This window comes from Mustela nivalis (genome assembly GCF_964662115.1).
Source record: "Mustela nivalis genome assembly, chromosome: 2".
NCBI lineage: Eukaryota > Metazoa > Chordata > Mammalia > Carnivora > Mustelidae > Mustela > Mustela nivalis.
The window spans coordinates 97,544,432-97,557,613 of NC_139021.1; the positions used below are offsets into that span (position 1 = coordinate 97,544,432).

At 44.4% G+C, this 13,182-nt stretch overlaps 1 protein-coding gene across 2 annotated transcripts in view; it reads left to right on the forward strand.

Annotated features, from left to right (window-relative positions):
* Positions 1-13,182, forward strand: part of MAP3K21 (mitogen-activated protein kinase kinase kinase 21) — a 56,576-nt gene that overhangs the window by 38,982 nt on the left and 4,412 nt on the right. For both annotated transcript variants that reach the window (XM_082718942.1, XM_082718943.1), the window contains exons 7-9: positions 8,405-8,555; positions 8,924-9,021; positions 12,360-13,145. In XM_082718942.1, the coding sequence (XP_082575068.1) occupies positions 8,405-8,555; positions 8,924-9,021; positions 12,360-13,145 (1,035 nt within the window). The remainder of the gene's footprint in view (positions 1-8,404; positions 8,556-8,923; positions 9,022-12,359; positions 13,146-13,182) is intronic.

A 13,182-nucleotide genomic window follows, 5' to 3' on the forward strand; every position in this document is an offset into this window, starting at 1 on the left:
CATTTTCTTTATCCATTCATCGGTTGATGGACACTAAGGTTGTTTTCATGTTTTGGCTAGTCTAAATAATGCTGCCCTGAGTTTGAGGGTGCGTATGTATTTTCGATTTAGTATTTTTGTTTTCTTCAAGTACCCAGAAGTGGAATTGCTGGATTGTATGGTAGTTATATTTTTTCCCAGTTTTATTGAGGAATAATTAACATGCATCACTGTATACATTTAAGCGTGATCATTTGATTTATGTATACTGTGAATTGATTACCTCAATAGGTTCAGCTAACGTTCATCTTCTCATATAGATATGATAAAAAGAAAAAAAAGAAAAAGGTAAAATGTTTTTTCTCTTTGTGATGAGAACTATTTGGATTTACTCTCTTTAACTTTTCTTTATATCATACAGCAGTGTTGGCCATAGTCATCCCACACATTATATTCCCAGTACTTATTTATCTTATAACTATAATTTATCTTATACCTTTTGACCACCTTCCTCCAATTCCCCCTTCCTTTACCCTACACCTCTGGTTTTAAGTCTGATCTCTTTTTCTGTCAGTTTTCTTTCTTTCTTTCTTTCTTTTTTTTTTTTTTTTAAGATTCCATGTGTAAGTGAGATCATATAGTGTTTGTCTTAGAAAAAGACAGAAAGTCTGATTTATTTCATTTAGACTAATATCCTCTGGGTCCATCCATGTTGTTGAAAATGGAAAGCTCTCGTTCTAACAGTTGAGCAGCATTCCATTGTGTATATATCCATTCATCCATTGATGGACTCTTGGGTTGTTTCCATGTTTAGGCTATTGTTCATAAAGCTGCTATGAACTTGGGGGTATGGATATCTTTTCAAGTTAGTATTTCCATTTCCTTTGGGTTTATCCCTAGAACTGGAATTGCTCGATTATATGGTAGTTCTGTTTTCCATTTTTGAGGCTTCTCCATACTGTTTTCCATAGTGGCTGCACCAACTTGCTGTCACACCAGCAGTCCACAAGGGTTCCCTTTTCTCCACATCCCTGCCAGGATTTGTTATGTCATGTCTTCTTGAGGGTGGCCATTCTAAAAGGTGCAGGTGATATCTTATTGTGGTTTTGATTTGCATTTTCGTAATTACTAGGGATGTTGAGCATCTTTCATGTGCCTGTTGGCCATTCATATGTCTTCTTTGGAGAAATGTCTGTTCAAGAGCTTTGCCTATTTTTTAATTGGGTTACTTGATTTTTTTGGCTATTGAGTTCTGTGTTTTTTTTTATATATTGGTTGTTAGCCCCTTACCAGGTATATAGTTCGCAAATATTTTTCCCCATTCGATAGGTCTTTCCACTTCGTTGATGGTTTCTTTTGCTGTATAGACACTTTTTAGTTTGAGGTAGTCCACTTATTTTTAATTTTGTTGCTTGTGCTTTTGGTGTGATAACCAAAAAATCATTGGCCAAGACCCATGTCAAAAATATTTATTCTTGGGCGCCTGGGTGGCTCAGTGGGTTGGGCCGCTGCCTTCAGCTCAGGTCATGATCTCAGGGTCCTGGGATCGAGTCCCGCATCGGGCTCTCTGCTCAGCAGGGAGCCTGCTTCCTCCTCTCTATCTCTGCCTGCCTCTCTGCCTACTTGTAATCTCTCTCTGTCAAATAAATAAATAAAATCTTTAAAAAATATATTTATTCTTATATTCTAGGAGTTTCATGGTTTAAGGTCTTACATTTAAGTCTTTAATCTATTTTGAATCAATTTTTATGAGTGGTTATAATATATGGGCTGAATTTCATTCTTTTACATGTGAATATTAAAGAGTTTTTTCTGCATTGAGTATTCTTGCACCCTTGTCAAATATTAGTTGAGCATAAATGGTGGAGTTTACTTCTGGGCTCTCTGTTCTGTTGTGTTGGTCTATTTGTCTATTTTTATGCCAGTACCGTACTGTTTTGATGACTTAGAGCACTGCTTAAAATCAGGGAGTATGATATCTCTTGCTTTGTTTTTTCTCAAGATTTCTTTTGCTATTTGTGGTCTTTTGGGATTCCATATAAGTTTTAGAAAGGGATTTTTCTACTTCTGTAAAAAGGGCCATTGGAATCTTGATAGGATTGCATTGAATCTATAGGTAGCTTTGAGTAGTATTGACATTTTAGCAGTATCATTTCTTCCAATCCATGAACACAGGATACATTTCCATTTATTTGTGTCTTCTCTGATTTCTTTCATCACTATCTTACAGTTTTCAGAACAGAGATCTTTCATTTCTCTGTTAAATAGGACTGGTGAGCGTGGGCACTCTTGTTCCTGATCTTAGAGGAAAAGCTTTTCACCATATAGATGATGTTAGCTGTGGGCTCTTCATACATGGTCTTTATTTTGTTGAGAGATATTCCTTCTGTGCCTAATTTGTCAAGGGTTTTTAACATGAATGGATATTGAATTCTGTCAAGTGTGTGTGTGTGTGTGTGTGTGTGTGCGTGCGCGCGTGTGTGTCTATTGAGATGATCATATGATTCTTTTCTTTCATTCTATTAATGTGATGTATCACATTGATTGATTTGCATATGTTGAACCATCCTTGCATACCAGGGATAAATCCCACTTGATCATAGTGAATGATCCTTTTAATGTGCTGCTGAATTTTGTTTGCTAGTGTTTTATTCAGAATTTTTACATCTATGCTCATTAGGGATATTGGCCCATAGTTTTCTTTTCTAGTAATGTCCTTTTCTGGTTTTGGTAACAGGGTAATGATTGCTTTATAGAATGAGTTTGGGAGTGATCCCCTATATTCCCCTGGTGCAGGATCAGAGTACGGCTCCCTGCAAAAGTGACCCATGATGATGGGGGTGTACTCACCCCCCTCGTTTCTCTTTGTCCACTGGAAGAACTGGAGGGTCAGGGGAGACCTGTCTTTGTGGTGCTGCACTGGGCCGAGGAGGGGGAGCAGTGCACTCCATGTATATAGTTGCTTCCCTTCGCCTTATGATGTGGTCTGTCCTGGTCTCTGGGGTGTAAGGGGTGTGCTGTAGCCTCACCCCTGTGTTCTAGGATCCTCTCAGTGGTATCTTATTCACAAATAGTTGTTAGATGTTCTTCAAGGAGGAACAAAGTCAGTATACCCTATGTAACGATCTTGGTCACAATTTGGTAGTTCTTTTTTAATTTTTTGAGGTACCCCCATGTCATTTTCCACAGTGGCTGCAGGAGTTGACATTTCCACCAACAGTGCACAAGGGTCCCTTTTCTCCACACCCTCACTAACATTTACTATTTCCTGTCTTTTTGATACTAGCCAGTCTAACAGGTGTGAGGTGATGCCTCACTGTGGTTTTGACTTGCATTTTTGTGATGATGAGTGATGTTGAGCATTTTTTCCTGTGTCTATTGACCATCTGGATGTCTTCTTCAGGAAAATTCAGCTCTTCTGCCCATTTTTAGTTGGATTATTTGCTTTTTGTTAGTGAGGTGTATGAGTTCTTTATACATTTTGGATATTAACCCCTTATCAGATATGTGATTTGCAAATATTTTCTTCCATTCTGTAGACTGCCTTTTCATTTTATTCATAGATTCCTTTGCTGTGCAGACTTATTTTCACAATAATGGTTTTTAGATTCTATGCAATTGGTGATCTGCCCAGGCCACAGAGTAGAACAGGGAGTACCATATCTTGAGACACTTTGATAAATACTTGTATGCAAAATTAGCATAACCTAATTATATCAGTAGCATATTTATAGATATTTTAAAAAATGAAATCAGGAATTCAAGATTACTTCCATTTCTTTCCTTGTTTGGAAAAAAAATTGCTCTTTGAGATCTATGTTTCATTTGATCTATGCTGGGCAACATAATACTTTAAAATACTATGTAGTATTTTGATTTTAGAGAGAGTGTTCAGACTGGTTGGGGGGAAAAAGGCATGTAGCTAATTTGCCTGGCACCTTTGCAATGTGAGAGTTTTCAGTTAGACCTTAAATCAAAGTTTAGTGGAATTAAATAAAACCATTGACTTTTATCAAAAGTGAGTCCAAAAAGTAGGCAAAGCAAAACAAGAGTGTGTTTTATATGCATGTGTAAGTAATACGGTGATCAGCCCATGTTACCGTATTAAGTAATTTACCAACTTCTCCTTTCTTCACCAAACTTAATGCTTTGCTACTCACTAAACTTATTTGGAGGAAAAAAAAAAAATCCAAAACAGTATTTTCCCTGATCAGGCCTACAATCAATTTCTTTTTTTGTTGATTGGTTTTTGCTTTGTTTGTTTGTTTTGTAATGAAAACATTGGCACCGGCAGAGATATTTTTTTTGAAGCTCTCAGGATCCCAGTATATTAGTGTCCTCATAGTTAAAGAGACATGATCTGAATAAATCTTTAATAACCTGTATCAGTTTAAGGGACCGTCATTTTATCATAATTAACATGTCTTTCTGAGGTAGCGTTTCTAACAAAGCCATACTCGGCCTTTCCTTAGAGTAAGAGCTTAATGAAAGGACAAAAGGGACGGCCGGTCTTACCTCGCAGCTCTGTAGAACAGACAAGGGAACGGGAAGTTGTAGACAAGGGAACAGGAAGTCATGACCCTTCTGTTTTTACACCGCTGTTTCTCTCTTCTCTTCCATGTTTTCATATTCCTTTTTTTTTTTTTCCAAACTTGACTTTTTCAGAGCAATTTTAGGTTCACAGCAAAACTGAGAGGAAGGTGCAGAGATCTTCCCGGTGCCCCCTCCCGTACACAGGCCCCCTCTATGACTGCAGTGCATGCTTTGTCACGATCAGGGAACGTCCTTGTCACCCACAATCCGTTGTGTGCCCTGGAGTTCCCTCTCAGTGCTGCGCAACCTGGGCTTGGACAAACGCACAATGACATGTGCACCACTCTGGTATCAGAGGGAGTGTTTTCATGGCCCTAAAAATCCTCTGTTCTCTGCCCATTCACCCCTCCGCCCTCCGTGCCCGGCAGCCTCTGATCCTTCCTCTCGCCGAAGTTTTGCCTTTTTTAGAACATCACACTGTCAGAGCCTGGCAGGAAGGCTTTCCAGACTGGTTTCTCTCACTCAGCAGCACGCGTGGACGTGTCTTCCATGCCTTTTCATGGCCCATAGCTCTTTACTGTCCGTGCTGTTCAGGGACTGCCGTGCCGACATGTGGGCAGAGCTCAGCTCATTGTCACCCACTCACCTGCAGAAAACCATCTTCGTCGTTTCCAGTTTTAACTCTGACAGTTACAAATAAAGGTGCTGGAAAGTCATGCATGGGTTTTGCGTGGATGTAGTTGTTCAACTCCTGTGGGTGAATACCAAGGAGTGTGATTGCTGGTTCGTGTGGTAAGCGTGTTTGGTTCTAGCAGACACACCAAACTGCCTCCCGGAGTGGCTGTGCCGTTGCCCAGTCCCACCACAACAGAGTCCCCATCTTCACACCGCTGCATCATGGCTACAGCCTCGCAGAAGTGGGGCAGTCATACCTGGGTAAGCCCGGTGAGGCCCAGGACTTGTACTAGTTAAACTGAATACTTCGGGGATGTCACATAGGTTCTCACCTGGCAGGGCTGCTGCGAAGCCTGCTCAGGGAACATCCCCACTTTCCCCAAACCACAGGGCGCTCAGCATTGGTTCTCGAAAGTGACAGATGAAAGTGTCTGGAGGCAGATCTTCCAAACAGGACCAGCTCTGTGCGCACAACTGTTTGTTCCCATTCTTTGTCCCGAACCATCATCCTCTTGTTTCTGACCCCAGGTGTTCCCAGCAGACCCTCTTGTCTTCGTGTCTGTACCCTCTGGTCCCTAGCTGGCATGGATATCCTGCTTCTAGGCTTCAGGAGAGCATGACCGTTGAGGGCGTAGACTGGAGCCGCGCTGCCTGGGACACATCCCAGCTCTGGCCCTACTATGCTACGATTTCAGACTTTCTTAAGCTCTTCCTGCTTCAGATTCTATTTCTGTGAACCGGGGACACAGTAGTTGACAAGGGTCAGGTGTATACATGTGGTAAGAGCCCCATGTGCGCTGGCAATTGTTTTGATCATCATTGTTATCATCGCTCTTCCCGTGAACTTGGTACAGCCTGCAGCTCTCACCGCGGCCTGCCTTTGTCGCGTGAGCAAACATTTGTCCTGAGGATTTTGCCTCTCAGGTGGATTAGTAGACGTGTCTGATTCAGAGGAAAGGGTTTCCTGCTGCTGCGGGTGGTAGCTGGGTCTGCACGTTTGCTCTAGGTCGAAGACGGGGCAATGTGCATAAACTTAGAAAAATTTATTATGAAAGCATTGTAAGAAGAAAAGAAAAAAAAGAAAAGGAAAACACCTCCCAAACCTCTGAAACTGAAGGAGGCAATGATTATATGTACTGAGAGACGTGAGAAACGTTTCAGTGAGATTGAACAAAAGCGATTACCCCCAAATTGTTTAAAGACTCCCAGAGTAAATACCAAAATAAAAATACAATATAAGCTTGACTTTAGGTAAAGATATGAGTATGTCACCATCATGGAAAGAAGCACAGTCTGTCAAAAACATCTGATATTGGCACAAAATATTTTCTTCATAGTTTTTCTTACTCTATGTCCTCTGGGTTTCTCTAACGGTTGGTATTACTACGTGACACCATTTGCAGGGCGTCCTTCTCTTTGGGAATAAGAAAAAAATTTTACTCCTCTTCTCAGAATTCCAGTTTCAGGGTGTGTCTTACAGCAGGAGTAAAGCACACCTTTCCCACGTTGTCAGATAGAATCCAAGGGCGGAGGAGCCCGCCAGGTAGCGTCGTGCTCTTCCTGGATCCTTTCCCTGTGTACGGCCGTGGCGTGCTTCTCAGTAACCGAGTGTCATAATCTAGAGTAGAGGTAGAGCTCGTATTTTTCCAAGGAGAGGATTGATACAACCTGAAGATGTCAGCAACCCTCCCTCCTCCGACCCAGTTCTACTTACCAATTCGCATAACAGACAAAAACCAAGAAGGTTTTGCTAGCTCAGCGCTGGGATGACTAGTCTGTGATCCTTTGGTGGAGGCAGAAGGAGCAACCCAGAAGCTCCGTGCGGGCAGAGATCCCGCCACCCAGAGCGCGTGCCCTGCCCTGCTCCATTCTGAGCGGTTTCCATCTGTTCATCCGTGTAATTCTCAAAACAACCTCATGAAGTAACTACTTCCGTGATCCCACAACAAGGCAGAGAGGTTACGCAGTTTAACCCAGCTCAGTAGCTCTGAAGCCGTGACACTTGAAAGACGTGCATTGATAGAGTCACCAAGAGCGTGGACTCTTCTCCATGCCCTTCCCAGCCTCCTAGGACAGTAAATGTTTAGTAAAGGGCCAGGCAGAAAGCTCTAGGATCATCGCTGTCCCAGGGGCCGCAGGCAGGTGGATTGTGCCGGTGGGAGCAGGTCCGGTTTGGCGGTGCCACAGCCCAGCAGAGCCAGTCTGCTCTGCTCCAGCCCGGGGCCCCCACAAACCTGCAGACCACCCGCCAGTCCCCTCTGACTCTGAGCTGATGCCCTTAATAAGTGCAGATGACTTAGGATTGTCGCACACACACACATACACGTGCAGACACACAGACACCTCCCTGCACAGGGATACGTCTATTTTAAAATGTGGAAATACTGAAACACACAAATCAAGCATCACCCATAATGCAGGCAATTCTAAAAAAAATAATTATAAAGAAGTGAAATATCCGTCTTTCTGTAAGCAGACGTCTCCCTGAAAGGTCAACACTTGAATAAGAGTTCGATGCCTGTGTTTATACACACACAAGCATAAACACATACATTTCATAAAATGGGTCTGTGCAATCTGTAACGTAGACACTTGACATTCTCCATCTCTGAGCCTCATTCCCTGTGGCCATGGAGTGCTCCCCTCTGTAGATGTGTCATGATGTTTTGCACTGGGCTTTGGGCTGTCTACTCCTGGGACTGGCTGTCAAAGTCTATAGGAACAGGAGACACTGTCCCTAGGGATGCCTGAATCCCTTGCAGGCGCCAAGGGCAAGCGCGCTTCAAGGCTAGAAGGATAGCGTGGGATGTGTCAGCAAAGCAGGGACACTGAATGTGGAGGTGGACCTCCCTGTGAGGCTGGGAGAAGAAGCAAGGGTGAGGCGGGCAGGGCAGCCCTTCAACAGCTGGAGGTTTGAAAAAGCGACTGTAGCGATGGCTGCGGGGAACTCGTGACGACTAACAAAAACCTGGATTAAACCGCAACCTAGAAACTGGCTTTTGTTCCTTAGGCTCAGTTTGTCTTTTCTTTTAACTCATTTAACTTTTTGGCTACTTCAATGGCTTGCCGTCTGTAGGGCGGGAGAAGTCCCTTCCACACCTTCCCGTTACTTCGTTACTTCGCTGTCGGCGTTCCTCGAGTGAGGGAGCCGTACGACTGGTTGGATTGGTCTGACCTCAGGTTGATAATCAGTTAATGCGTGATGCTCTCCCCCTAGTGACTTCAGACGAAAGCAATAAAACCTGGGGAAGGAACACAGTCAGTCGACAAGAAGAATTTGAGGATGTGAAAAAGAACTTCAGGAAAAAAGGTTGTACCTGGGGACCCAACTCAATTCAAATGAAAGAAAGAAGTGACAGCAAAGAAAGGTAAGCATGTGACACCCAGCGGCCCGTCAGCGTAGACCGTGACAGGTAGCGGTGCCTTCTAGAATTCCGCATCGGCCAGACTTCACTTCTAGACCGCGACTGGGATCGTGCAGAGATACCTGAATGTTAATTTCATTTCTAGGACGAGTTTGTCCTACTCAATTATAGTGAGTAGGATATAGTGAGGCAGTTAAAACACTTTGATGTATTTCCTGCCTCATTTCCACGTTCTGTTTGTACTTTGTCAGCCCTTCAGAACAGTGCAAATGTGGTCCCTCCCCAACTCAGAAATGTCGTTGGCATGTATCTGTCAAAACCCAATTTGTGTGCCACATGGTTCTATCGAAATAAACGTCTTTCTCTTTTAGAATACGACCTCTCTCAGACGGCAACAGCCCTTGGTCAGCTCTCTTAATAAAGAATCCGAAAACCACGCCGTTGGCTTCATTATTTGTGGACCAGCCAGGTAAATCTGCTTCAGCAAATAGAATCTGTTCGAGTTAGATGTAGCATCTGAGTGTTCTAAAGACTTTGCTTTGAAAGTTTCATGTGGTCCTTCTAGTAGCACAGGGAAGGTTAGCAAGAAGTTCTTCTGCGTGTACCTTTACTTAGGTTCAAAACATACTAGCTGTCCTGTCCTGACAGAAAGTAATTGGGCTTCACATTACTCCTTGGAAACTTGTAATTCCTATTCTCTACCAGAAAAATTAGTCTCATAATTAATTCTGTAGAATTAATGTAGTATAGGAGATAGCAACTATGAAAATGTAGACATCCTGAAATTCTCCTGAGATTTTAGGGGTGGGCTTCGGCTGTATTGCCACCACTTAACAGGACAAAATCTTGTCAAGCAGGTTCTCTGTGGAAAACCACCACTTAGAGAGGATTACCTTGGAAACTCTTTCATTTAGAGGAATCATAATTATTTTCAATACTTAGTATCCTATTCAGTATTCAGATATTAAAAGGCTGAAGAGAGATGGTGTTGAAAAACCTCAAGGAGGGGCGCCTGGGTGGCTCAGTGGGTTAAGCCTCTACCTTCAGCTCAGGTCATGATCTCAGGGTCCTGGGATCGAGCCTCGAATCGGGCTCTCTGCTTAGTGGGGAGCCTGCTTCCCCCACCGCCTCTCTGCCTCTCTGCCTACTTGTGATCTCTCTCCAATAAATAAATAAATAAAATCTTAAAAGAAAAAAAAAGAAAGAAAAGAAAAACCTCAAGGATTATCATCACCAGAGAAAGGAAAATTGGTCTTTGAACTTGACAATTTAAGACCACACTTGGACACAGTGGCCAGATGAAAGATGTTTTCGCAGAACATGGTGTCCACTTCTTGAATTCGTCATCAGGGCTGTGCTTAATTCAACAAGTATCCCATCAGTCACTACCCGTGTTCGCTTCTCTTTTGCATTGTCAGGAGGACATACACAGGTACATGTGGGCACACGCAGGATGGGTGCTCAGTGCTTCCTGTTGTCACGTTCACGATGACATTCTGACTCTTGCCTCGGAAGGTGAGAGGTTGCCCTCTTGTAACATGTTGCAATTGTCAAATATGATGTGAAGACTAAGGAAGAACAGCTAATTGTAATAAAACTGTCCAACCTAGAGTATATTTTTCATTATTTGTAACTAAACGGAGATTAATCAGAGAAGTCCTCCCTCTTTTCCCCCTCAATTCTTTTATTTATTTATTTGTTCTAGACACATTAGTAGGTTCTCCACAGGACAGTTGGAGGAAATACTAGGATATATTTGGCTCTGCTCAAGCTCCATTAAGTGAACTCTGGAAGTTCACTTGATGAGTTAATGAGAATGAGACACTCGTGTGTCCCTCCTGCGTGGCCCCTCCCACCGCCCGTCTGTTGGTCCTGTCCTCCTAAGCAGTTGTGTCTCAGCCCCGGGTCTCCTGAGAGCTTTTCCTGACCATTCACTGAAGCGGCATCATACCTTATCCCTGTGTCTCATGACCCAGTCTTTCTTACTCATAGCTCTTTTTTTTTTATTTTTTAGTACTCTTTTTTTTAATTAAATTTATTTATTTTCAGCATAACAGTATTCATTATTTTTTCACCATACCCAGTGCTCCATGCAATCCGTGCCCTCTATAATACCCACCACCTGGTACCCCAACCTCCCACCCCCCCTTACTCATAGCTCTTACCAGAAGTTCTTACTTGCCTACATGGACGCCCTTAATGTGTGTGTTCTGTTTCACTCCCAAACTGGAATGTCAAGTGTTTTATCAGTTTTGTTTACCACTCGCAGTGCCTGGAACACAGCGGACACTCACCACCTGTCAGATGCCTACATGAATCCTCAAAGGACACATTTTGATGTTATGTAGATATTTACCTTGGTTTGAGGGCTACCGATGCTGGTCATCAGTAATCAAAAGGGAAGGTTACAATGGACCACCATAAGTTCACGCCCACTTCAGGGGGAAGAGTTTGTTTTACTGACCAGTAAAGGTACCCATGAACACACATTAGGAAAGGCTCAATGTACTTTTAAGTCAATGAATTTCACTTGTCGATAGCATTCCCCCCACTCTTGTTTTTTAAATGATGGGTTGATCATTAGTTACCCATTACATGTGCTGGGCACATATGTGATGCATATTCATTTCACCCAAATGCATTTCGTGCCTACGTGATGAGAGTACTTTTCAGGGGAGATCCTTCCAAATTTAAATAGGCAAACAGGTGGTCAGAAGCCTACCATCTGCCGGCGTGCACATCTGGACTGTGATCTCAAAGTACAAAAACCGAAAGATGCAAGGATGGGGGAGCTTCAGAGGAAGCTGAGATCTCATGTGGGGGGCTGGGCCGCCTTCGGCTCGGTTGGCATCAGGGGGTACTTTGACAGAGGGCTTTCTGGGGGAAAAGGGAGCTTGGGGTCAGTGTGAGAGCGTGGAAGGAGGCCAGGCAGAGGAAGGAGAGGGCACCCCAACGGACGGGAATGCTGGGAAAAGCACCTCCAGCTCGTTGGGGGCAAAGCTGGTGTCTTGGGATTCTAGATCACACTCAGGTATTATAAGACATAATACTGGGGAAGTCATGGGAGGCTCTGTTGTGATTGCTTGGAACCTGGATTAAGCCATTTGTTGTTTTTGTTCACTCACTGCTGAGCACGTCTGTGATAACAGTGACTGCTTGTTCTTTAGCTGATCTAATCTGTTACCCTTTGGGGCCTCTTTGGAGAATCGTCCTCTAGTACGGTGGCTCCCAAACTTGAGTAAAGGCTTGCGAAAACACCCCTGGGCTTCAGCGGTAGAATTTCTGACTCCATAGTCTGGAGTGGGTCAGGAATTCACATTTCTGCAAGTTTCCAGGGGATGCCAGAGCTCTGGGCCAGGAGGCACACTCAGAACCACTGATCTGGGGCCTGTTGGTTCTGGTACATGCAGGTGAGCTACAGATAACCGGGCCCCACACGCTCAGAGGAGGCAAAGGGCATGTGTGGTCTGACACGTTGCAGAGCCTCATGTGGGTGTGTGCGTTTCTGTCACTGGCTGACTTTTTCCGATAATGACTGTATTGCCCATGCCGGTGAGGAACCATTTCCTGAAGGACAGAGACCAGCCGAGGATGTGCTCGCCGCGTCCTCTGCAGGGGACCGTGAGTTCTCTGCCCCAGGCTCCCTTTCCTTCAGGTCCTCCTGGACGAACGGCTTGCTGAACTGAAAAGGACTCCATGTGCTTTGACTTAGAATGTTTATTAGATTTTAGCCTTATTTTATAGTACAGTTTGAATTATTTTTCCTTCAAGTTGTACTTAAGAGGTACAATTTATATCTTTGTTTAGGTGCTTCTGAAGAGCCAAAACTTTCCCCCGATGGATCAGAACACAGAAAACCAAAGCAAATAAAATCTCCTAGCCAAGCCTATGTTGATCTACCTCTTTGGAAAGATGGCCAGAGAGAGGATCCAGTAGAGCCAGGAAGCTGGGAGGAGGGCCCCTCTTCGAGCTCTGCTGCAAGCCCTCCTCAGGTGACCCCTATAAGTAGTCGGAGCAGGTCCCCCCAGAGGAAGAAGACGGAGTCTGCCCTGTACGGCTGCACCATGCTGCTGGCGTCAGTCGCTCTGGGGCTGGATATCAGAGAGCTTCATCAAGCACAGGCTGCCGGAGGACTGTTGCCCAAAGAAGAAAGGAAGAAACGTGAGGGGATCTTCCAGTGGGCTCCCAAGTCCCGAGGTGGGGCCAGTCCTTCCACAAGACCACCGTCTATGGGCGAGAGGGCCGGCAGCCCACCCTTACTCCCTCCACCAGGCGCCATGAGCCTTCTCTCCGGGCCATCTCTTTCCACCAGGTGCTTGCTGCAGACGGACAGCGCAGATCTGTCCCAGGGCAGCCCACGCGTCGCTTCGGACCCTGAGATGCCCGCTCCAGGTTTTTGTGTGGCCATCGGAGGACATAGTCATGAGCCGACCTCCACGCCAAGACTTGAGACTGATCGGAGTCGATGGAAAAACCCATCTCCTCCTTTCCTAGAGCGGACGTGCAGGAATGTGCCTTATTCTGCTTCTTCAAAAGAACGAGCATCACATCACAGACGAACCCTCTCCGAGGGAAATGCTTGTCAGACCCCAAGTAGGTTACATTAGTTGGGTCAAAGTACAAATCCCCA